Genomic DNA, 24895 nt, shown 5'->3' with positions numbered 1-24895 from the left:
TGAATTCTGTACTGGCCTATTATATGGAGCGTGTCTTGACTCTTGAGTGTACACTGTACAGGGTTTGATGAGGTCATAATGGAGTGTCAGAACAGGTCAGCTCCATATATGGAGATCTAAGGGTGGCAGCGGGGGCAGTGTCTTGAGTGTACAGGGTTTGATGAGGGCCCAGGTAGGGCCGGGCCTCAATTTTCGGGCCTGTTGAGAACTCTAGTTTTCGCGTGCAGCTGTACTAATAACTTTGGGGCAGGCCCGTCTATGGTTTAAATGGACAGGTATCAGTCAAAAGGGAGACATCGAAGCGTAAGGACGGGTGAGGGAGGATGAACATATGGAATGTCGGAACAGGTCAGCTCCATATATGGAGATCTAAGGGTTTGAGGTTTGAGGTCAGATGTAGAGTTGCTGGCCGGCTCCATATATGCAGATCTAGGTGATGATGATCCAGTCTTCTCCATGTATGGCTATCCAGGGTTTGATGAGGTCAGTGTTGTGATCTTCATATATGGAGACGGCCATATATGGAGCGTGTCACGAGGCGTGATGAACTTACGGCCATATATGGTGGCGTGACGGATCGACAGACAGACTGTCAGGTTGCTGCAGGTTTTCAGCAACTGCAGGTTTTCATAGTAATCTGCGACCTATGGTCGCAATTATTATTATTTCAATTTCTTTAGTTTGAGTGATTTTAGCGATTTTTTTGACAGGGGGCGAACTCATTCAATTAATCAATCAATCAATCTCTGACATGCCGCTAATAACAAGACCTAAAAGCCCCACTAGCGGTCCCTAGAGGCCATGCTGCTCTTTACCTCTAACCAGACCAAAATTCTTTGAACTCACCAACATTGCAAAGTGAAAATAAAATGTAAAATGATTATATTTTGGTGGAGGGGGTATCATATACTCACTGAAGTGTTGACACATCTGCAAAAATGTTTAAGTAAAATAACAAACGGAAAAAGACAGTAGAAGGTCATGGGTCAAACAAATGAGGTCACTATAGAGGCAGGGCCGGATTAACACCTCTAAGGGCCCCTGGGCACTGAAGCTCCAAGGGCCCCCCTTCACATGCACACGTAAATCTTTGCTGTTTTGGGCCGTTTTGGGGCGGTTTTATGCCGGTATATTGGCCTATTTCCGGTCACCTACCCCCCCCCCCAGATTGACAGACAATCTAGCGCATTGTTGCTGCTTTACACACAATTGAACTTTTCAGCTGCCTTCTCACCAACAATAAAACACTAATCTTTTTAGACACCATTTATTTCATTCGGATTAGCAGGGACATTTTCTGTGGAAGCTTAAAAAAACATTTTTTGAGGGGCCCCTGGGCACGTGCCCATATGGTAGATCCGGCCCTGACTAGAGGAAAGGTTATGGGGTCACTGCAAATTTCATGTCAATTCAGCAAGCAGTTTTATTTTATCTTGTTTGTAGTAGCCTGTAGTAAGTATTGTTACTACTAGATGCACCATACATCTGGTGACATCTAAATTCAATAGGGGCTAAAACTGGTTAAACAACTTGGAATAAATAAATATAAATATATAAAAATAACAGAAACAATGCAAAGACTTTAGTGCAAACTGGGACTGATTCAAAATACCATTTGGCTTTGACTTCAAGGACACAGGTGAATCTTTTCCATGCACCTATAGTGAGGAAAGAGTACTTTTGTAGTTCAGCAAGACTTAATATACTTGTGGGGGTTAAGGGAATTTAAGTATTTAAGGTGTTTATTTATGTATTGTATGTATTTCTTGGTATGCTAGATTTAGAATGCACCACTTTGAATGGTATAGTCCAGGCTGGCTCATTAGCTCAGCTGCCTGAGCCTAAAAATGCTGCCACTTATTAGTTAAAGTAGGTCTGTTGAGGGTGAAGCTACATGTGGTGTAGCCTGGGCACCATTTCATTTAGGTATATGATCCTGTCGGGAGCGGATGATAGTCGACAGGCAGGAACAACGGGGCGGCAACTTCCTTTTCCCTCAAACCGACCTTTCTCAATAAAAGCTACAGGCTACGAGAGCTTTTATTGAGAAAAATCAGTTTGAGGGAAAAGGAAGTTCGGGTTTGTTGTTCCTGCCTGTCGACTACAAAACAATACTACAACATGACGTAACAATATCATCCGCTCCCGACCGGATCATACGGACTTTTGAAACAGAGACCAGGCTTTCCTCCGAGGTGGTGGAAAGCCTGGTGAGGCGAGGTTACATGTGGTGTTATTGTCTTGCATTTTCTGTGCATGGCAAAATAAATACACCTTCCGGTTGCAACCTACTAGTACATGCAAGGCTCTGTACTGATTGTAGTTGCCAAGGCGGTCGTCCTCACAGCTGAGCACGTCGTACGTCAAATCGTACACAAGTCCTTGAAACATCATATTCAAACCAATCTGAGAACCCATCTGCAAATAAAGGAGAAACAGTGCCCTTTTTCCTTTGACATGAGAACAGTCCGTCTCAAGAGACTATATTCAAACTAACTCAGTAGATGACATGCAATGGTGGTGCAATGCTGTGGTCAGCGATGAGCCACATGGCTCAGCTATGCACACCTCTGTCCTTGTTATTTTCAAGTCTTAACTTGGAACAAGAATATATCAAAGCACGTGCGCCACCAGTTATACTCTGTTATGGTCACACAGGAGTAAATGCCACTGCAGAGACAGTACAAAATATACAGTAGCATCAAAACAAACTCGTCTTTAGGGCTGTAGAGTCCAACAATGCTTAATGGTCCGAGTCTCACTTCTGGAGGGAGGTGCAGACACCCACCCGCTGGTGCACGTACACACGCACATGAGCATATCTAATACAAAAGCTTACTGGATAGAAGAATACAAAGGCTCATAAAAGAACTGACAGGGTTGAAGGTTCATGCACTCATGATTACCTAGTTTACTTCAACTGTTGGTAATATAGATTTAGCTTCGGTTGAAATCAAAGCTCCACTCATGACAAAATAAAACCTAAAAATACTTTATTAATATACTTCCCATCCATTCTGGTTGGTACCAAATTGCATGCAGCCCTAAATTCATCTTTTGGTGTTTTTGATGTTTATGGCTCAAGTTTCCTTCACTTCACTTGCTTTCATCTTCTATAAATACCATGCATAGGAAGTCCAAAATTGCATTGTTGGCTAATTGCATCGTTTTAAAACAACACTGCGAAATCATATTTTTTGGCACAACCCCCTCCCACCCCTGAATGACCCATTAAAAACCTCCTCTGGCTATGGTTAGGTCCCTGTGCGGTCCCAGTGGCTTTGTGTAGTTCTTTGTAGTCCACAGTTTGCAAGTTCTTCAGTGTGTTCAGATTCTGGAGTGTAAACATAGGCACTCAAATTGTGACTGTCTGCGACAGCGGGCCTGTAGCTGAGCGAAGACATAACAGAGTCCTATTCATAGAAATACATACATATAGCATTATGGCCCATTAGAGCCATTTGTTATTGCAGAGGTTTCTCAGTGAAAGTGAAAATATAAAAATAATAGACAAAAGGAAAAAAAGTGAAATTGGTTTTCATAGCTACAGGCTATACTGCACTGCCATTGGCCAAAACCCTGTAAATTAAGTCTGGTGAGTAAACACTCTGTAAGCTTGACGGTCACACGACCCAGGAAGCACTGAATTATTGCACATAAAGTAAATTCAACATTGGACACCGGAGTCCACAGACGGGTCACTTTCAAATCTAGACCCGTCCTTATATTTCATTGTGTGGCTCCACAGACATGGCACATAGATAATAAAATACAATTTAGAAAAATGTGTACAAATCACAGCTTGGGGTATAAAACCATAGAAGTTTTGTGCTGTGAGCATGAGTGTGAGTGGTTAGTTTGGTACGAGTGCAGTATTATTCACATGGCGTCTTCATTTCTCCTCTCCTGTCCTGTTCTACTGATCAACTTCCTTCATATTCTCTCATTGGGCTTTTCCTGCTCTCTTGGAGTGATGGTCAGCCTTTCTCTCCTTCCCCTATGAGATATTTAAACAAAGTAAAGAGGAAGAACAGTCCTCTTCCTCCTCTCTTGTTATAAATCATGTCATTGTGTGATGAGTAGAAAACAGAGCCCAATTAAATTTTCACTACCTTTCTCTCTTCCCTCTCTCTACTCCACTTGCCGTTTCTAAAATAAAATCCTTAGTGTGAATAGAAGAATGTTGCTCTCCCTCTGTCACATTCTCAAATCCTCTTCTGAACCCCATCCCCCTGTAATCTCTGTTCTCCTCCTTTCTATTTCTCTGACACATAGTGGAAGTCTAATAATAATCCTCTCTACACCTCTATAGTCTTGAAGTATATCCGGGCATAGATGGAGTCCAGCTGGCTGTGCAGGGCATGAAAAGAAGGTCTCTTGGAGGGTTCAGGGGTCCAGCAGTCCATCATGATTCGGTAGATGTTCTGGGGGCATCGGGTCGGACACGGCAGCCGAAAGCCTGATGATAGGAGCTCCAGTACTTCCTTATTGCTCTTACCTGACAGAGAGACAGAGAGCCATGAGGGGGAATTAAAAAAGGCAATAGAAGGAGGCAAGAGGAGCAGAGAGACAGCGTAAGTAATTATTGCCACTATGCTCATTATGTGACTTATTATTTAAGGAAACTACTATTCTGCCGGAGTCGAACACCCGCACCAAGATGATTTACTACCAGTAAGACGCCCTAAAGGGCGAGGTCGCGCTGAAACAACAGGTCTGGGAATGCCCATATATGGACTTTGTTTTTGAGGGGCGCTAGCCCCTCCTATATACAGCTTTTGTTCCCACAAAATGTCCGCAACACAAACATTAAATGCCATTGACAATGAAGCAATCAATCCATAAACATGCATGTACAGTACACACACACACACACTGTTCACACACAGTAACAATGAATCAATAAACACACACACAGTATCGGTGGATAGAACAAAAATGTTCAGTGTTTTACCATCATAGGGCATCTTCCCCCGTGACATCATCTCATAGAGCAACACACCAAACGACCAGACGTCTGACTTGACGGAGAACTTCTGGTACAGAGCAGCCTCCGGAGCAGTCCACCTCACTGGGATCTTAGTGCTACGACTGGCTGTATAGACGCTGTCCTGGAAGCACACGGGACAGTCATCCATACATTACAGTACATACTGTAACATTAGCTGTACTAGAGATGTCCCGATACCAGTATCGGAATATGCCCTTATTTGGTCATACCAGTCAAAAACACACACACACACACACACACACACACACACACACACACACACACACACACACACACACACACACACACACACACACACACACACACACACACACACACACACACACACACACACACACACACACACACACACACACACACACACACACACACACACACACACACACACACACACACACACACACAGTCCCCAAACCTTAATAATTCTTGCCAGTCCGAAGTCGGCCACCTTGCAGACCAGGTCATCCCCCACCAGGATGTTCCTTGCTGCCAGGTCTCTGTGAACGATGTGTCGATCCTCCAGATAGGCCATCCCCTCTGATATCTGACTGCCCATGTAGATCAGATGGGCTGACGTTAGCACCTGGCCCTCTGCCGCTGCAGCAAAGTCACACACAGTAGCAGTGCAGGTGTTATTTAGCATACCGATCTGTGTAATGTCAATGATATATTCTGTCTGGTCTATGGAAGCAGCATCTCCATTTTGCCTTGCTATGTGTGCCTCTTCGCTTAATTATAGCAGACCTAAGAACGTTTTTTTCCCCACATTATTTGAATATTCGTCATTTAAAATGATCTGTTGGACTGACAGCTTTGACAGTATTATACCGTGTGTGTGTGTGTGTGTGTGTGTGTGTGTGCGCGCGCTGTGCATGTGGGTGGGCACATGTCTTCCTGCATAATGTATGGTTAATTCCATGTCTTCTGGCATAATGTGCATGCCTGTATGTAATATGCATGAGGAGAGAGTGTGTGTGTGTGTGTGTGTGTGTGTGTGCGCGTGTGTGTGTGTGTGTGTGTGTGCGCTTGTGCAAGTCAAGAATGTACATTGTTGTGTTTGATCTACCACTAATGCAGGCCTTGAGGCTGATGTCTGTGATTATATAAACATGTTTCTCTGTGTGTGTGTGTGTGTGTGTGTGTGTGTGTGTGTGTAATAGATTAATATATATCTTAATGGATCATAATATACATTCTTTATGTAATGTATGTATATATCGGTTAACTGCCATCATCACCACTTGAGGTCAGTGTCGTGATCTTCATATATGGAGACTGCCAAATATGGAGCGTGTCACGGGCGTGACGGACTGATGGCCATATATGGAATGTGTCACGAGGCGCGACGGACGGACCGACTGACAGGTTTTGCATAGTTTTCATAGTCGTATCGTATGTAATATTATTTTCACTGCTAGACATTAAGGAGGATAATCAGGTGTGTCTATCACTCAATGGGTAGAGGAATAGCATGCATTAAAAGGTGTTCCTTGTTTTTTATCCCAGCCTCTAGAGTGCTAGTGTCTAGTGACACATTCACTAGTACTATCTCACCTTTATTATGCGCGTCTCATCTGTCTAAGCTTCAAATAGCTCAGAATAAAGCTGCAAATCTTTCACGGCACTGTCCATTGGGTGTGAGGCAGAGTACTGAGATATTGCCATGCCAGCCTCCCATGGCTCAGAGTGGAGGAGAGGTTGGGCATGCGATTTTGTGAGTTTCTTTTGGAATATTTGTCATAGTAAACAACCAGTTTGTCTGTACTCACAAAAATGCAGTATGTGAGAGATCGTCATAGCCATGCTACCAGGCAGGTTACTAGGGGTCACATGGTTAAACAAAAACCCAGAACAAATGTAGTATATGTGCAGATCAAGTAAGGGCAATTACTACTGTATATGTTACAGTAGTACAGTAGTGGAACACGCTACCAACTATGATCACTGAAGCACCAGTAAGGCTAGTTTTAAGAAGCTCCTTAAAAGACACTTGATCAATTACCGTAATTTAAATTAACTGGCTTGCAATTTAATGGATTGTTATCCTTTTTTGTTTCTTTTTTTACTTGACTTTTATCGTCTTGAATGTTTTTTAGCAAGACTGTACATGTTTTTGTTGTGTTGGGCATGTAATTGTTACGGTATGTTTGTTGTGGACCCCAGGAAGAGTAGCTGCTACTTTGGTGGCAGCTAATGGGCATCCGAATTAATAAGGAATAAACACTGGCATATAGAGCGTATGTGCATGTATAAAGTGAGGGACTTTTCTGTTTGGATGTATGGGCTGTCAAGGCCAGAAAGTATTTTTTTGTCACTCAGTAGGCCTTACCGCATAACTTCCGGGTATGATGATGATGTCACACGCATACCCTCTATAGAGCCTGTTTAGCAACTGTGAGTCACTGTGTAGTGAATGACAGAATCAGATTAATGTAAAGGAATGTAAATTATGTTACCAGGCCAGACGGACCTTTATGTTACATTTGTTTCAAGTTACTGGGTGGAAATGACTGTAAGTGACGTAGTTTGAGTAGGGCTTGAGGCTATGAGCGTGAGTGCACCTGAGCACTCCTCCCTCTGGCTCCCAGCTCTTGCTTTATGCACCTGTGTGTGTGTGTGTGTGTGTGTGTGTGTGTGTGTGTGTGTGTGTGTGTGTGTGTGTGTGTGTGTGTGTGTGTGTGTGTGTGTGTGTGTGTGATAGATTAATATATCTTAATGGATCATAATATACATTCTTTATGTAATTTATGTATTTATCGGTTAACTGCCATCATCACCACTTGAGGTGGCTCCCAGCTCTTGCTTTATGCACCTGTGTGTGTGTGTGTGACTGTGTGTGTGTGTGTGTGTGTGTGTGTGTGCAACATACAGATGAGGTAGGCTTTGAGGCTGCCTTTGGTCATAAGCTCGGTGACGATGTAGACGGGCTCTCCTCTGGAACACAGAGCTAACAGCTGGATCAGCCTGGGATGGTGGAGGTTCTTCAATGCCTGGACCTCCTTTACAAACTCCTCCTGCTTTGTGTCCTCTGGGGAGGAGCATAGAGAGGAGGAGAGGGAAGGAATCCATTAATCCATCCTATCTATCCATTAAATCAGTCATCCTATGCACCCTATGTCCATCTAGGCACCCATCTACAGTATATCTATTCATCTTATTTACCGTATCTACCCATCCATCATTTCTATAGATCCATCCATCCAAGCAACCACTCACCCACCCTCCACCGATCTAATCCTATCCATCCATCCCATTTGTCTATCCATACCTTGTTTGAGCATCTTAATGGCCACTCTCTTGTTCTCTGTGGTCCATACGGCCTCCCACACCTCTCCAAAGTGTCCCTCTCCCAGCTTGCGGTGCATTTTGAACTCCTCTCTGGGCCTCTCCCAGGGTTCCATGTCAAACAGCTCCCTCTGCACAGAGACCAAACAAATGTGTTCACTTCACATGCTATCGTTGCTATCAGACTCTTTCAACCATTTATTTTAAATCAAGTGGTCCATGACAGAGGTTCTAAGCATGTACACTGTCAAATCCTGAATGTTAATAATAATGCACTACATTTTTGTCAGAGTGCTGTTAGTAAACCTAGGTAATGTGCTTCAGAGAACAAAAAGAGAGAAGCAGATGCTTAACATTCAAAAACTGTGAGTTAATCCTAAACAGTAAATGTATTAAAAAACAACAAATCGAATGGTTCCAGCTAGGGATGTCCCGATACACTTTTTTCGATTCCGATCCGATCCCGATACCTCAATTTCTGTGTTAGCCGATACCGAATACCGATACCAGTGTCGTGATCTCATGTTGTGTTTATAGCTATATCTCGTGTTGTCACTGTTGTGTTTATAGCAGACTCCTCACTCAAATGTGCACTTGCAGTTTGGGCAACTCCAAAGCAAACTCCACATGTCCCAACATTTTATTTACCTGCCATAGTTAAAATAAGTGAAGTAAGAGAGTGTAATATATTCTCACACACACACACACACACACACACACACACACACACACACACACACACACACACACACACACACACACACACACACACACACACACACACACACACACACACACACACACACACACACACACACACACACACACACACACACACACACACACCCTATAAAGCATTTACATCCGGTCGTAACTCAGCCTGACCTCATTAGTATTCTGACTAAACCTTGTTAATATTCCGTTTCATCTCTCTGCTGACTTTCTCTGTTGGGATTAGCAGATTGTGTTGTGCAAGCTCTCTTTATCAAAGGAGGGACTTCTGTGCTCGGGCCTAATGCTTTATACACCCACAGTCTATCTGAAAACATTGAAGTCGAGTTATTTTCAGTTTACTTATTATGCAAAAATAACAACAAGAGAACGTTTTACAGTTGTGGACAATATACATATTTTCTAACAATGCAGAGTGTGAAATTGAATTCCGCAATATGTTAAGACAAGCCCCTGTTTAAAGGTCCCACAGCTTGAAGATGGCTCCATATCATTTATATAAATTAGGACAGCTTACAAAGCTAAATTCATGGACTGATTATTTTAAAGTGACAGTCAGAGTCGTTTTATTTTTCATCTCATACTATGCCACAAATATTGCTCTCAGAGCAAAATCTTAACGGCCTTAAATAAACACAGGATTCATGCTTTCTCCAAGCTTTTCAGGGGTATCAGTTTTGTTTATATAACAACTAAAGCCAAGTGCTGACTGGTGGCATTTAAAAGAAAAAAACACACAGAATTGCTTTCCGCTGCTAGCCTTTGCAGGGTCAAGTACAAAGCAAAATGCTCAGTGATCATTATCAATTTGTAACTCAATAGTGTACAAATGGACGCCAATGGGTCCATTTGGTTACATTTGTACACTCGCAAAGTTAAATGAACACTGAGGATTTTCCGGTGTAGGACAACTGAGAGAAACAAGACGGAGGGTTTCAGTGGTATTTGATACAAAGTGCACAGGAGTATATTTGACATTATATTTTATTCCAGACATTTAGCTGATGCCGTTCTTCAGTAGGACGTACTGCTGAGTGAGCAGATTCAGTGTCAGCTTGACAGGGACACAGCAGCAGCAGAGATTGAATCTGGGAACCTGCGTTATGCGGCAGTCATTCTGACCACTATTCCAACCTCCCCGGGGCCACCTATACATACTAGATGTGCACACATCGTCTAAAGGGTTCGTCTGGGGTTTGAAAGCACTATGAATGTCTGTGGCTCTGTACAGTCAGGCTTTGTGGAGCTGTACTAAAGACTGGGGTTTGAAAGCACTATGAATGTCTGTGGCTCTGTACAGTCAGGCTTTGTGGAGCTGTACAAGTATTTTCAAAATCCGCAGCAAAACAGGAGTGCCCAACAATGCCAGTGTTGGGTACACTTGCGTTTATGTCAACTAGATACAAACATTAATGTCAAATCGCACTCTTTTGAGTGGAGGCGGGGCAGCAACAGGGAGCTGTTTTGACAATAAGCGCAGCTTTCTATAATGTTGACAATTGGACACTTTAAAATACCGTGCCTAGTAATATATGCATTTGGGAATATACTGTACATACATTCCCCATGTGTCCAATTTTAATGTTTGGCAATATTGTGGAATACATGTGGGTGAGTGAATGTATGAATGAACAGATGGATGGATGGATGGAATTATCGTCTATCTCCTGTATGAATAAATGGGAGCGGACATCAAAAACGGATATGACACATTTATTCCTTAACAACACAATCTCATGCTACTCAACATGTTCTAGTGATTAAGTACTTTGATATAAAATGAAATAAATAATATGAATGAAATGAATGATTTTCAAGTGAGAGCACATCAAACAATCAACAAGTTAAAAAGACAATGGCATGCCAATATGGTCTAAAAAATAAAAGTAAAAAACATGAAATTGTCTTTGTTTACTTAGTTTAAGCAACACAACTATTTAAAAAAAGGTCAGGCCCTAGAAGGCGTTTCCAGATTTGGCCTCAGGCATCGATGGGTTAAACATTTACAAGTATCTCAGTGTTATTGTTGTGAATCAGATGTACATCATCAGATTGTATACACAACATGTCACATGTACTTTTAACATTATTTTCAGATTTTACTACTTATTTGCTACTTTCAATCCACTGTCCATGTTTTAAGAATTGCATTATACTGAAGGTGAAGATTATTATTATTATTATTTTTAAGTTGTGAGCTTGCAGGTCAGATTTTCATCATACACCATGTGCATAGGTCTTAAGTGGTTAAATACGTAGTAAGAAGTGGCACCATTTATAAAATAGCAGGAGGCAGGTAGTGTTCCTTAGCGGACAAAATGCTAATGGCAATTTTGCAAAAGCTTTCAGAAAAGGCACAGGTACAATCAGCCAATAGTGCATTCATAAAATCAAAGCAATCTATAACAAATCTTTGTTCTGGTGATTGGAATAAATAATTATACGTTTAATAATAAATAAATATCAAAATGATGCATTTAAAACTCAACGCATTTGAAATGAATAGACATTTTTTTAAATCTAAAAAAGTGTGAAATTAAAACAAATGGGATGAATGATCATAGACGGTAACGTATGCAAATGCACTGGCTATATGGGTATATGTGTGCATTTCTATGTGGCCTACGGTAAGTGTGTGTCTGTCTATGCATGTGTGTTGTACTGTACGTGTGCATATTTGTTCATTGCTCCTGATGAATAAGTATGCACGTTTCTCTCTCTGTGTGTGTGTGTGTGTGTGTGTGTGTGTGTGTGTGTGTGTGTGTGTGTGTGTGTGTCCGTGCCCGTGTGTGCGTGCGTGCGGTATGTGTGTGCATGTGTTTAGTGAGTAGCTTCAGATTGTGTCCATGGTCACATGGTAACTGAGCCTCAAACTGTGGTCTGCAAGGAAGAAGAAAGAAAAAGCCACCAATCACTGAACTCTTCTCTCCAAAGACTACACAATACAATATAATCCTCCATTCCTCCCTGTTCATTTGTAACTCAGATTTGTACGAACTCTGAGTTACAAATGGATTAATTAATTAGGCCTGAGATCAGATTCTAAAAATGTCTTCTACATCCTGACAGTTTTCTGAAAAAGCTATGTTTCCATGTCAGTCGTTCTTTGATTTTTCAAAAATAGCAGACCTACAAGCTCGTAGCGCGCCACTCGGTGGCGCGCTATGAGCTTGTAGATCTGCTATTTTTCAATAGCTAAAGCATAACATAATGCTAACACCAAAAGGGGTTCCCGCCCAAAATGGGATAACAGTAGTTATTTTTGTGTACATAGCACGATCACATACACAGCATTCATTTGCCCTGGTTGAGGGGAATGATAAAAAAGACTGGGAGGGCGACATCTGATATTTGCTGCATTGTTCAAAATGCTATTTTCACCTCATCTCTGTGGCTAAATAAGGCTATGGATATAATAAACTACCATGAATGCTTGGGAGATTAGATAATCTATATTCATCACATATACTTGCATGCTTAACTGTTATCACCAGCAACCGGGCACAAAGGAACTAAACTAGTCTCCCGTTGCCAGACAACTGGATCTCTCTACCTACCGATACATCTGGTGGCATCTAAATCCAAGCTAGTTGCTGGAACAGTGGCGAACGGCCACTAACAAGCCTAAGGTATGCCTACTGTTACGGTGCGATGTGGAGATTCTTTATTATAATTTCCCATATATTTGAAGTTATACAGTAATGCTACAATGTTCCCTTTTACTGCGACAGATCAATTAAGTGAGCAATTTAGCAACTCAATTAAGATTATTAACATTATTTGATGTCAGATCCTTCGTGAAACAAAATCTTACTCCAAGTTCAGCATTCATTGTGTTTCTATTATACAATAGAGTGAGCGTGTAAAATTGTCAACCAAGTTCCCTACTGTACTGTCCCTACTGTTTTGGCTGGCAGAATGTCGTAGTACTGACCTACATATTGTACCTACCTGCTCACTCACTGAGTCCCTGGGGATATCAGCATCAGCATCTTTACTAAGATTTAGTTTTTTTGCCTTCACATCTTCGTCTCATGCTTCATATTCATAATTACAATAATTTAAGAGGTCTGTACTGTATGCATTGAAAAATGCAGTGTTTGGGTCTGCTGCCAACTGAGAAGTGAATCCCTTCGGTGTAAAACATAATTAACCACATGAACCCTCATGCACTAATCGAGGCACGCCTCAATACAGTACGTGAAATACATATTTGTCAAAAATAGGCAAACCTTCTGTGAAAATAGGGTAACAGTTGGCATAAATATAGGCAGACATTTGACCAAAATAGGTGAACTTTCTGCAAAAATAAGCAAACATTCAGCGATAGTAAGTATGCAGGATTTAAGTGGTTAAACCTTTGAATCATGGTTTAATCTGAAACACAGAGGATCCATTCTGAAAGGGTTTCACCCCAGGACATAAACCTACATTACAATCCTGAGATTAAAGATAATGACAAATAGGTCTCTTCTTGTAAGCATAATACACACTATATGAAACCAGTGTGTCCGTGTACTCTATATCATTGGTAATCCTTTGTTAATTGGTTCAATTTATGTTTTACATTAATTCACGTGTTCCTGGATTCAGATCACCACTGCAACTTGTAAGAATCCCGGTAATTACAGTAGAGTAGGTGTCCTTTAGGAATGACAGAGAAAGAATTCTTCTAGTTCTCTCTAAGGTACTGAGCCCCTGTGTGTGTTAATCCTTGACTTAAAAATACTCCACTGTGGGGGTGCTTCTTCTGCCGCACTGCAGAAAGAAACTAAATGCACACTGTCAAATCCTCTGTATTAAAATAACTCAAATAGTGTACAATAATGACTAAATGGACCTGTAACACTCAGCATTTTACTGTGTAAAACTTAAGGCTGGTTGTGATGTTTTAGTCACAGTCTCCTGGGGTTCTTTCTCAGAAATATTACATTTTTACCGTGAATAATTGTGCAAACATGCACATTTATACCCTCTGGCTATCCTCTGAATTCTCTCTGTTAGTTTTATCATCCACATAAATTAATTATTCTGGTTCTTTTCACAGCTTTAAAAACAGCTTAATTTTCTTCCGTTTTATTTTTTGTTCTTCAAATGTTCCATGTAATTCAATTATCGGATTACTTCTGCCCCAAATATGCCCTCTTTTAAACTGTAACCCATGAATATAGAAAACAACACATGGCTCATTAAACTGCCACTTCTCTGTAATGACTCAATTGCTAGGTTGGACTTTTTCACGGTTTCGCTCTGTAGGAGTCTAGTTGTCAGCTGGACAGATCAGCACCAGAGTTCTTGTGCACAGTGACAGAGAGCCACAGCTGTCCCACCACTAATATAGGGTCTGTCTGACAGGGTCTGTCTGAGTGTATTTGTGTTTGTTTGTGTCTGTTTGTCTGTCCATAGCTAATCTAGCAGATTCAGATTCCTTTATTAGCCATTGTGTGTACACACATAGGAATTTGTTTCGCCATTGTCTTGTGTGCATTCAATTATTTTTTTCCACACATAACAGATAAATACGAACAACACAAAGCAAACCGCTGGAGGCTGGTCCGAGCAGCCGCCAACGTTGTAGGCACGCATGTATGCATGTAGGTTACAGAAGTACCTCCACTAATAATTTTCTCATGTTTTATACTTTTTAAAATATTTAACTTTAACGATACAATGGAAGTCAACGAGCTCGTGATCGTTCTGAAACCTTGCCCAAATTTGAAATCACAGATGACTGATTCTGAGATCTACACTGGAGCCACGGCGTTCCCATGTGGATCCCCAGATCCACATGACCCGATAGCACTCATTCCTGTAGTTGTCTCCACCAGGCCGAAGGCATGGGGAGAGAGTATGTTTTGCACTCCGTCCGTGTGTGTGTCCGTCCGTCCGTCCGTGTGTGTGTGTCCGTCCGTCCGTCCGTCCGTCCGTCCGTCCGTCCGTCCTTCCGTCCGTCCGTCCGTCCGTTACCAGCTAATCTCCGGCACCGTTAACCCGGTCGATGCCAAACTTTGCACACACACTCCCTGGATGCCAACGATGAACCTCTGCCCCGCATTTTCCAGAACGGCCTGTTATAGCGCCACCATGAGGCAGCTTTTCTAATTTTTTACCTAAAACTGCACCGATCTGCGTGAAATGTTGCATGCACACTCCCTAGAGGCCAAGGACAAACCTTTGACCTGCATTTTCCGCATCTGCCTTTTATAGCGCCACCAGGAGGCCGACTTTTGTAAAACACATTTTTTGATATTACTCCTCCAGATTCTGTCCAAAAATCTCACAAATCGTTACACAGTATCTCTATGGTCATGTGCTCAAGTCGGATCTGTCCGATATTTCATATTCCATCCTAATTGGCTATAATTGGCTTTCACAGTTTGCAAGATTGCCCCGTTTTGAACAAAAGCCTCAAATCATGAACGCAGCATGCAATTTACGTGAAATCTTTCACACATTTTCTTACTAGGCTGAGGAATATATCCCACCCTTTTCACATTGGCCTGTTATAGCGCCACCAACAGGTTGATTTTTGCAAAACACATTTTTGGAACAATGCCTCAAATCATCCAATTGCCATCAAAGGCAAACATGTTTATATTACTCCTAAACATTTTGCCAAACATCTCACACAGTCCTATCCTCCTGGTGGAGACCTGTGCCCAGAAGGGCACTTTTTCTAGTTTACACTATTTCTTGAGTAGTGAATAGAGATATAACGGCTGGGTTAGTGCAACTGGCCTGTTCTTTCTCTTTGTTTCTGTCTGTTTGGGGCGTTACAGTGAGAGATGTAATTTAACATCGGTCACAACAAAGGCTGAAATAAATACAGTTATGTCGATACCATATCGATATCGTGAGACTAGATATAACTTGGGTTTTGGATATCATGATATCGTGATGTGTGTTGTCTTTTTCTGGTTTTAATCACTTCATCCTCATCATAAATGATATTGTTGTCACAGTATCGATAGAGGTAATAGCTCAAAAATATTGTATATCTTCTTTTGTCCATATGCGACACACCCCAGACTACAAACTGGCCGAGTCATGAAGATACTGCGGCAACTTTGAATATTAATGAGTTGCCTCTTTGATTAGCTAAAGTGCCAAGACAGAAACCTAATGAGAGCAGAGAGAGCATGATTTATAATTATGACATGTCCCTGTAAGTAAAGCTCAGTCTACTAATCACTCACTTCACCACACTGTCTGCTCTCCTGTTGATGCTGTGTGTGACACACCACGTCACATGTGACTTGGTGTGTGCCACGCCATGCCACATGTGACTTGGTGTGTGCCACGCCATGCCACATGTGACGTGGTGTGTGCACACGCCACGCCACATGTGACGTGGTGTGTGCCACGCCATGCCACATGTGAGCCAATTCATTTCAGTAAATGTAGCATGCATGTGATTCTGTGCATTTGAGTCAGTGATTGTGTGGGTGCCTGTTTGTGACTCCAAGTGTACACATGTGTCCAATATGCAGGGTGTCTGTTGAACATACTCACACATACATCAGTGTTTCTTCTATTTTCTGCAAAGTAACCTTTTTGGACATACAAGGTTTCTGTCCAAGACAGCGATGATATGGAGGTATCTAGGATTTATTTTCCTGTGTGTGTGTGTGTGTGTGTGTGTGTGTGTGTGTGTGTGTGTGTGTGTGTGTGTGTGTGTGTGTGTGACCCTACCTGCTGAGCGCAGGGTTCGTCCAGGGCGACCCCCAGACTGCGGGAGTTCTTCTGGTAGTAGGAGATGAGCTCTCCCAGCGTGCCAAAGGAGATCTTGTCGGAGACAAAGTAGGCCCCGATGGTGGAGCGCTGGATTCTAAAGTGGTACACCTTCCCCTCGCTCCTGGCTGCAGAGGACAGAGGAGAGACCACCCGTCACTAGGAGACGTTACAGTAGGCCAGTGGTTTTCAACCAGTGATCCTTGAGGGGGTTCCAGGTGGTCCCCAGCTAAATGATGGAAAGTTGGTAACCAAATGGACCCTTATAGTTCTTTAACTAGTGAGAGTGTAAAATGAAACCAAATGGACCGGCACAGGTCCATTTGGTTTCATTTTACACTCTCAAGAGTTAAATTATTGTTAAACATCTGCATTACTTAATTTACAACATTTTGATCAAAATTTACCTGCCTCTCCTATGGTACCAACATCAATACGGCACGGAATTGTGAAAAAACCTTATCCAACGATAACAAAATATCCCTTAGTTTTGGGTCTGCGAGGCTAAATCTCAAATGGGTCTGTGGCTCAAATACCGAATAAATAATGGGCCTTGGTATGAAAAGGCTTGTAAACCACTGCATTATGCCACGGCCACAAATAGCCACAATGGTTCTGCAGTGAAATTAAACTAACTGTTTCATCAGTTACGTTTTTGTATTTATTTAATCTTCATAGTGCATCACCACCCCAAGGGGGTCTCTGTACACTCCACAACATGAATAACACAGTAGCAAAAAAAAACTGCACATACAATACACAAATAACACTAAACAGGAATATGCAGCAGGCAAGAGAAGTGTATGCGTGTACATTAGAAGGTCAGTATTCTAGGGTTGTGACGAATTTGCATTGAAATAAAACCAATTAATTTAATCTCTGTTCTTAATCAATGCTCAGGATGTATTAAACTGCATCCATAATGATATAATAAACAAACTGTAGCAGCTCTTTGTTTGCAGCAACTCTCTTGTTGTTGGTAACCACTAGTGTTTACCAAGGACAATACAGCTTTTGTTTATAGGGGACACATATATTATTAATTTATTATTATTATTATTTATGTTTTTATTAGACTAAAACAAGTTATTTTCTTTGGTAAGTGGTATGTGTGTAAGTGCTATGGTATAAGTGTGATAATGCACACTGAAGTGTCCTGATATGACAATAAAGAACGTCACACCCCACCTCTTCTGTTATTTTCTTACAGTATATTGGGACATCTATTGTGCATGTATTATCGCTTACTTATTACACGGCTTGATTGAATGCTTGGTTCTGATTGGTCAATCACTGAATTCAGCACTGTGTTATTTCTGGATAATGACCGCTGGGCTCAGTAACAGACTGCTCATATCAACCTGCGCTGCGTGATTTTGTGCCGTATCCAACATGAAAGCCATGAACACAAACACACCATGTCATTTACAACTGAACATTGCTCTCAAGTCTCAAGAATGTTTTTTAAAACATTTGGAGCGGGAAATACACAATGCAGTATCCGAAAATTGATGTTATTTGATCAACACTTCAATTTGTTTTCCGAGACGACCGTGTTTGACCAGCGCAAAACGTACTCATAGTATACTTAACAGGAATACTTTCATCTCATTTAACTTTTGGGTCAGTTTACTAAGTAGCCGTGTAATAAGCAGGATAATATACTCCACAGATAATTAAACATAAAGGCGGAGGTGTTTAATCATTCTTTCTGTCGGGTGATATTTCTCAACAACTACGGGCGTATATTGTCCGTTGCATATAATATTTTAATAGTCCCCCCCCCCCCCCCCCCCCCCACACACACACACACAGTATAAAAAATGACATCTATCTGACAAAGCCTTTTCTTAACCATTAATCAAACACAGTGTACTACTCAGCACTCTAAAGCCCCTCCCCCACCCCAAGGGCATTGTAGAGCAGATAGATAACATAGTAAACATGCATGTACTACTCTATTGGTGTAAGTGTTTGAGGGGGTTCAAGAATTATACACACACACACACACACACACACACACACACACACACACACACACACACACACACACACACACACACACACACACACACACACACACACACACACACACACACACACACACACACACACACACACACACACACACACACACACACACACACACACACACACACAAAGAAGCAAGGGCAGAGAAAACAGAAGGTGTAAACCCCTGAGACCTAAGAAGACCTTGAAGAGAGAGACAGAGACACTCAGAGACAGATGGACAGACAGGCTGACAAACAGAGACAGAGGGAGGTCTATTACTGCCAGTAGAAGTGTGGCAGAAGGGATGGGGAGGCATAAAATGAAAACAAATGACTGTGGTAGAAGGACAAATATAATTGAACGAGGGAGGAGAAAGGATGTACTGTAGAGAGAAAGAGAGAGAGCTGAAGGTGGGCGCCGGCAGCTAAAGACCTTGAGAGATTGAAGGGTAATGGAGGGCGACAGGAAAGGGCAGAGGACAGGAAAGAAAGAAAGACATTAAGGGGGAGAAAGAACCAATAGAAAGAGTGAAACACAAAGGAGGAAGAAGAGTAAGGAATGGGGAGATAAGCGGATGAAATAGGAGACAGAAAGAAGAGAGGGAATGATCGAGACAACAAGACAAGGAATGAGTGATAATGTGAGGAGAGGTGGGGAAAAGAGAAAGGGGACATACAGAGGAGGCAAGACAGACGGGACCACATGGGACTAGAAAGGATTAGATAGAAACAAGTGGCAGAAAGGATGGAGGGAGTGAAAGAGGGCAGGAGGGAGGTGGAGTTTTGAACAACAACAACAGGGCAGACACAGTGGGACGCAGGCAAGGGGAGATAGAAAAGAAAAGAGAGATAGAATGAGGAAAGAGTGGAGGAGGAGAATGTACCTGAGATGGTGTACTCGTCACTGTGACTCTCGCTGATCCGCACCAGGAAGGAGCCATCTTTGTTTTGGGGTGCAAGCAGCAACTTCTCTGCTTTACCTCTGATTATGTTACCATAGTACCACCTACAGACGGACAGACAGATAGAGGGATGGAGGGACAGGCAGAGGATGGATAAATGGACAGGTGGATATAAGTATAGAGTCGAAATAAATAAGAAAGTGTATGGACTTATGATGAAGAGATGAGAAGATAAAAGAGTGGAGGTTTGATCGAACAAGGGAACATAGGGGTGTATATAAACAAGTGAAAAAACGGTTTATACAAAACATGAGGACATACATAGGACAAAGCACACGGTAACATTAATCCTCATTGTTCATTTAACTCAGAGGGTGTAAACATGGCCCCAAATGTGTGCAGGCACAGAGATCACTAAGGCTACTGCTCAAACAGCCAGAGTTTAGGTGCTGCCTTCACATAAACACAGCCAGGAAATAGAAAAGGAGACAGGACACTGCCATTTCTTTTGCCGTTTTGACATTTCTATTTACATCTTTAAAACAATTTTGACATAACAAAGACATAATAACAAGACATTTCTAAACATTTTTAATGGTCATTTTCCATTTAGCCTGAACTTGAATATAATATTGTTTATATCAAGACATCCTCTTATTTATAGTATCCTCCTAGCTGACCTAGAATTCAGACGATCTTGAAATGAATCTTTAGTGAAAGGGCATCAAGTACTGTAGCTGTGTAGTCTTGCCTATTGTCACAGATATGAATAACTAACCCATATTTACTTTATCATCTTGTGAAGGGCGGGCCTCCTTGGCTCCTGCCCGTTTGGCATACTTCCATGACTATCTGGTTTCATTGAAACAAGGTGTGGGAAGTGACAAGGAGTATACTCTTTAAGTGTTTCTTGTGGGCTACTGTATGAGTGTACAGGTGTTTACCATTTATAATTATTGTCGTAAATAAATATAAATAAATATTGTTATTATTATAACACATGTTTAGATTATAGTCCAAATATAGGCCTATTGTGTTTAGTTAGAATGCGTGCAGGTGTTAATAATGGTTCTGCTCATGAGGTTGTGTTGTATGAATGTATACTAGGTGTTAATAGTCCAATTATTGAATTTACGTTACGTTTATGGCTCTAATTAGGCTAGGCGTATAAGCTTCTAGTTCTTAGTATAGTAGCCTATATAAAGACCTAAGGTTTAGAGCTAGGTTTTGGTTGAACATTGGACATTGTCTGTCATTTTACAAACTTGCAAAAGAGAATATGTGTGCTAGCCTGGTAGGCCTAGGCTATTCTTAAAACATACTGCAGTTTAGCCTCCCTATAGAGGGTATGAGCAGGCATAAAGTGAATGGCAAATCGAGTGGCATATCATAATCATATTCTCTCTTTATTTTTTAATCACATAAAGTCTCTATTAGGATGATAAGGCTATACCTCCCCTTTAGAAGCTGCTGCCCCTACAATAGATTATTCCTGCTCCGAGATATAGCTGATATGGAGAAACACAATCCACAGCCCATTGTCACACATTACAATATGGTGGGCGTCACGTGTGCGTTGTGCGTGTATGCGTGCGTTTGTGAGAGTGAAACCACGTCCTACATGTATAAGGGTCCCTACAAGGGATAAGTAGGCATGACAAAATAATGCATTTGATATCAAAAGATCTCTCTTCCATTTTCAGGTCCAACATTATGCTATGCTACTGTGAAGCCAAGCATGTTTAGCCTTAGCTCTGGTCCATAGCCTTCTACTGCTTCTACGATTCTGCCCTGCAGTATAAGGCTATGGGACTTTCGGTTTTAAATCTCAAATCGAAATCAGACCAGCCTCTCCTCTTTAGCGTATTTTAAAAGAACGTTTTTGCTACTCACCAAAACAAAGGCGGGTTGTGTCATTAGAAAGCCTACTTTCCTTAGTGGACGCACTCTGAGCCCCCCACCACACGTATAAACGGTACTTTTTGGCCAGAAATTATATTCTCTATGAGGCAGTTCTCTGGGCAATATCGGTAGAGGGCGCATTGGAGTAACTAAAAGTATTTTTTTCCCGGTGGAAACAAAATCCCTTTTTGGCCAAAAAGTACCGTTTATACTTTTGGTGGGGGGCTCAGAGTGCGTCCACTAAGGAAAGTAGGCTTTCTATTGACACAACCCGTCTTTGTATTGGTGAGTAGGTCAAACGTTCGTGAGATTTCCACTAAAGAGGAGAGGCTGGTCTGATTTCGATTTGAGATTTAAACCGAAAGTCCCATAGCCTTATACTGCAGGGCAGAATCGTAGAAGCAGTAGAAGGCTATGGACCAGAGCTAGTTTAGTCTGTGTAGTGATGATTCTGTGTTCTCTAACATTTCAGCTATGACTGATGTAATTTTTGTTAACGGAAACCATAGGGAGGAGATTTTTGTTGATCACAGCTTCTTAGAGGAAGGAAGTGCTAAAATATAATCAGCTAGTCTAGAGCAGGCCATCTCACAGTTAGGCTACAGATGTAAACTTTTGGTTGTTAATATCTTTGGTAGCTTAGGGCCCTAGGGCACGTGCACAAGTTGGTTGTGAGGGGCCATCAAATGGCCGGCCTCTCCAAAAGGAGGGCCAAACAGTTGGCATGGTACTGCTGCTCAATATCAGCTATTATCCTGGAAGCCGGTCAATTTGGAGGAGGCTTGTTTCCTTTAGTTGCCCATGATTGATGATGTCTGCTGCCTGTCAAGTATGCCAACATTATTGTATGTGACAATGTTCTGCCTTATACAAGGCACTTTGTAACTGTCTGGTTTCCTATTATCTGACTGCACTGGCAGTGTTTATGTCCTTTGTACAAGGCATTCTTGTACTTCTTTTTATGTGGATATCAATAAATATTTCAAGTGTGTGTGTGTGTGTGTGTGGGGGGGGGGGTTGTGGCTGCATAGAGAACATCCATAAATGTCAGGCTTCAACACAGTAAAGGGGTTTCAAGTCAATTTTGGTTTAAATTCAAGGATGTCATGGCACTGAATTTGCGCACTGAGCTAATGCCAAGCCATTAGGCTCAGGCTGTGTGTGTGTGTGTGTGTGTGTGTGTGTGTGTGTGTGTGTGTGTGTGTGTGTGTGTGTGTGTGTGTGTGTGTATTGTTCGGGGGGCTTTTCCACACACCAAACTTGTGAATGAAATATTCAGTACTGCTATAAAAGCCAGGATAGCTTTCATTGTTCACCAATACATAATTAAAGGCAACATGCAGTACTCGCGCACAGCTGCTGCTGCATGGGATGCAGCCTGCCTGCCCTGCAGAGACAACTGGCAGGTGTATTTAGTAGGCTAATTGTACCTGCGTGTCAGTTTTTGTGACACTCTCTGCCACTCACTCACTTGTGTTTGGCGAATTCGTCCTGCAGCAGGGCCACGTAGTTGGCCGGCACGAGACCGGACTCCAGCGAGCCCGTGAGCTTCTTGGCGAGCACGTATTCCCCCCGCTTCTCCAGCACCGAAAGCTTGTCCCCCTCCTTCACCGTCAGCTCCTCCGTGCTCCGGGCTTCGAAGTCGAACAGCGCGGCGTACAGCTGCACCGGCCTCTTCTTGGGCGACGGAGCGCGGATGTCACCTGAAATGGTCCGGATCTCCGCCGGCCGCGAGTTGTTGTTGACGACCGCAGCGTTGGCGATGGTCATCGTGTTGTTGTTGCTGGTGATGTTGGGATAATGGAACTCGGGCCAAATGCAGTTCCACAGCCGGTTCAGACATGGCATACAGCAGCGACAGCAATCCTCCATTCCGGACCATTTAAAAAAACCGCAGGGGTGTTTAATAAATAAATAAATAATATAAATCCCCAGGGTTAGGGGGATGTTATCGGGTAGGGGGGTGAATTGAGGTACCACTCGGGGGGTTAAATTAGTCCAACAAAAGCTTGGTCCCGGGCCGGCCCAGAGTTACAATTCAATCCCCCTTCCACGCTCTTTCGCTCCTCGCACAGCTAACATATCTGCACCGCCAGCAGTAGTTCTAGTTGAGCAGCAGCAGAGAATCCTGAGGAACCGGTTTTCCTTTCGCCTTTGCTGTGATCACGGATCAAAACATCCACGGTCCACGGCGGCGGCCTGTGGGAATGCGGAAACGGGCGTGGAGGCGATCCAACTCGGATCAGTTCCCTGAAACGACTCGGCGGCGGTCCAGAGGAACGAATCATTAGGTCCCCGGGACCCCACAGGAAAAACAATGTTAATCCATCCTATTAGCTGCGTGCCTAATGGAAGAAAAGCTAGTTACTGATATTAAACCGTGTTGCTCGAAGAATAAATGCCAATGGTATGGATTTTTTTTAAAGGTAAGCCTGCACCATAAGCCAAAAGTTAGGTGTTTTGGTTTGGTTTGGCGCGGTGTACACATCCCGGAGATCCCGCTGTCAGTGCACCTGCGCACTCCTCCTGACCCCCACCCAGCTCGTGCGTGCGTGGAGGGCGGATACAGCAGCACCTGCGCGTGCGTGTGCGTGAGGAGAGAGAGAGAGAGAGGGGAGGAGACTGGAGAGAGAGAAAACAGTAGGCTACACACTACACATATGTTTCTGTGCACTTGACACTATACACACGTGTGTGTGTGTGTGTGTGTGTGTGTGTGTGTGTGTGTGTGTGTGTGTGTGTGTGTGTGTGTGTGTGTGTGTGTGTGTGTGTGTGTGTGTGTGTGTGTGTGTGTGTGTGTGTGTGTGTGTGTTATTCTATTCTATTCTATTCTAATATGATTATACTGTAGCCTACTTTTCACCAAATAAAGCTGAACTCTGTTCTCAATAATTCTTAATTCAACCTACATCACAATGCTGTCTTAATTAGGACTTGTTTGTTTGAGTGGCCCTGATAAAGATCACAGTATCTCACGTTGAGAAAGGTTGGAGGCTGATAAGGATATCAGCTTCTTTTCTTTCTATGCCTCCTGATTCTCATACATCATTGTTCTTTGTTCCTTTTGGGAGGTGTTTACTGTTTACACTACAGGCTACCGGGGACTGTAACAGAGTGCCAAGGAACTTTTTGTAGCCTATCTATACAAAGTAAACCTACAGGGGATCAGCCTTCCATTTCGACATCCCGCCACTCCGGCATTGATTTCTAATTCAGTTATAAGAATAAGTATATATATATATATATATATATATATATATATATATATATATATAGTTTTGGGGCTTTAAGACTGACAGGTAATGGGCAGAGAGATGGGG

The 24895-nt window shown here is 42.4% G+C and overlaps 1 protein-coding gene and 1 long non-coding RNA gene across 2 annotated transcripts; one reads left to right on the top strand and one right to left on the bottom strand.

The window, feature by feature from the left end:
* The first annotated feature begins 1281 nt into the window (after positions 1–1281).
* On the top strand, positions 1282–3563 carry LOC306942496. Its single transcript, XR_013792304.1, has 2 exons — positions 1282–1769; positions 1832–3563. It is a non-coding gene; the product is annotated as an uncharacterized lncRNA (long non-coding RNA).
* srms (src-related kinase lacking C-terminal regulatory tyrosine and N-terminal myristylation sites) lies at positions 2977–24162 on the bottom strand. The gene is made up of 8 exons (XM_079528371.1): positions 23047–24162; positions 19656–19777; positions 16721–16887; positions 8280–8427; positions 7881–8039; positions 5427–5608; positions 4955–5111; positions 2977–4498 (listed from the first exon to the last, which is right to left on the bottom strand). Exons 1-8 carry the CDS (start codon positions 23445–23447, stop codon positions 4299–4301), a joined length of 1536 nt encoding a protein of 511 aa, XP_079384497.1. The 5' UTR covers positions 23448–24162; the 3' UTR covers positions 2977–4298.
* Positions 24163–24895: the final 733 nt, after the last annotated feature.

Source organism: Electrona antarctica (genome assembly GCF_951216825.1).
Source record: "Electrona antarctica genome assembly, chromosome: 2".
NCBI classification, from domain to species: domain Eukaryota; kingdom Metazoa; phylum Chordata; class Actinopteri; order Myctophiformes; family Myctophidae; genus Electrona; species Electrona antarctica.
Note: the sequence above shows the minus strand (reverse complement) of the source record. Positions and strands in the feature narration are given on the sequence as shown.

What these genes read in the sequence shown, in the direction of transcription:
- srms (XM_079528371.1), bottom strand. Translation starts at nt 23,447, where the DNA reads ATGGAGGATTGCTGTCGCTGCTGTATGCCATGTCTGAACCGGCTGTGG. An exon ending in TGACGAGTACACCATCTCAG is followed by an intron (nt 16,888 to 19,655) that starts GTACATTCTCCT and finishes TGTCCTCTGCAG; the next exon opens with CCAGGAGCGAGGGGAAGGTG. An exon ending in CATTAAGATGCTCAAACAAG is followed by an intron (nt 8,040 to 8,279) that starts GTATGGATAGAC and finishes GCTCCTCCCCAG; the next exon opens with AGGACACAAAGCAGGAGGAG.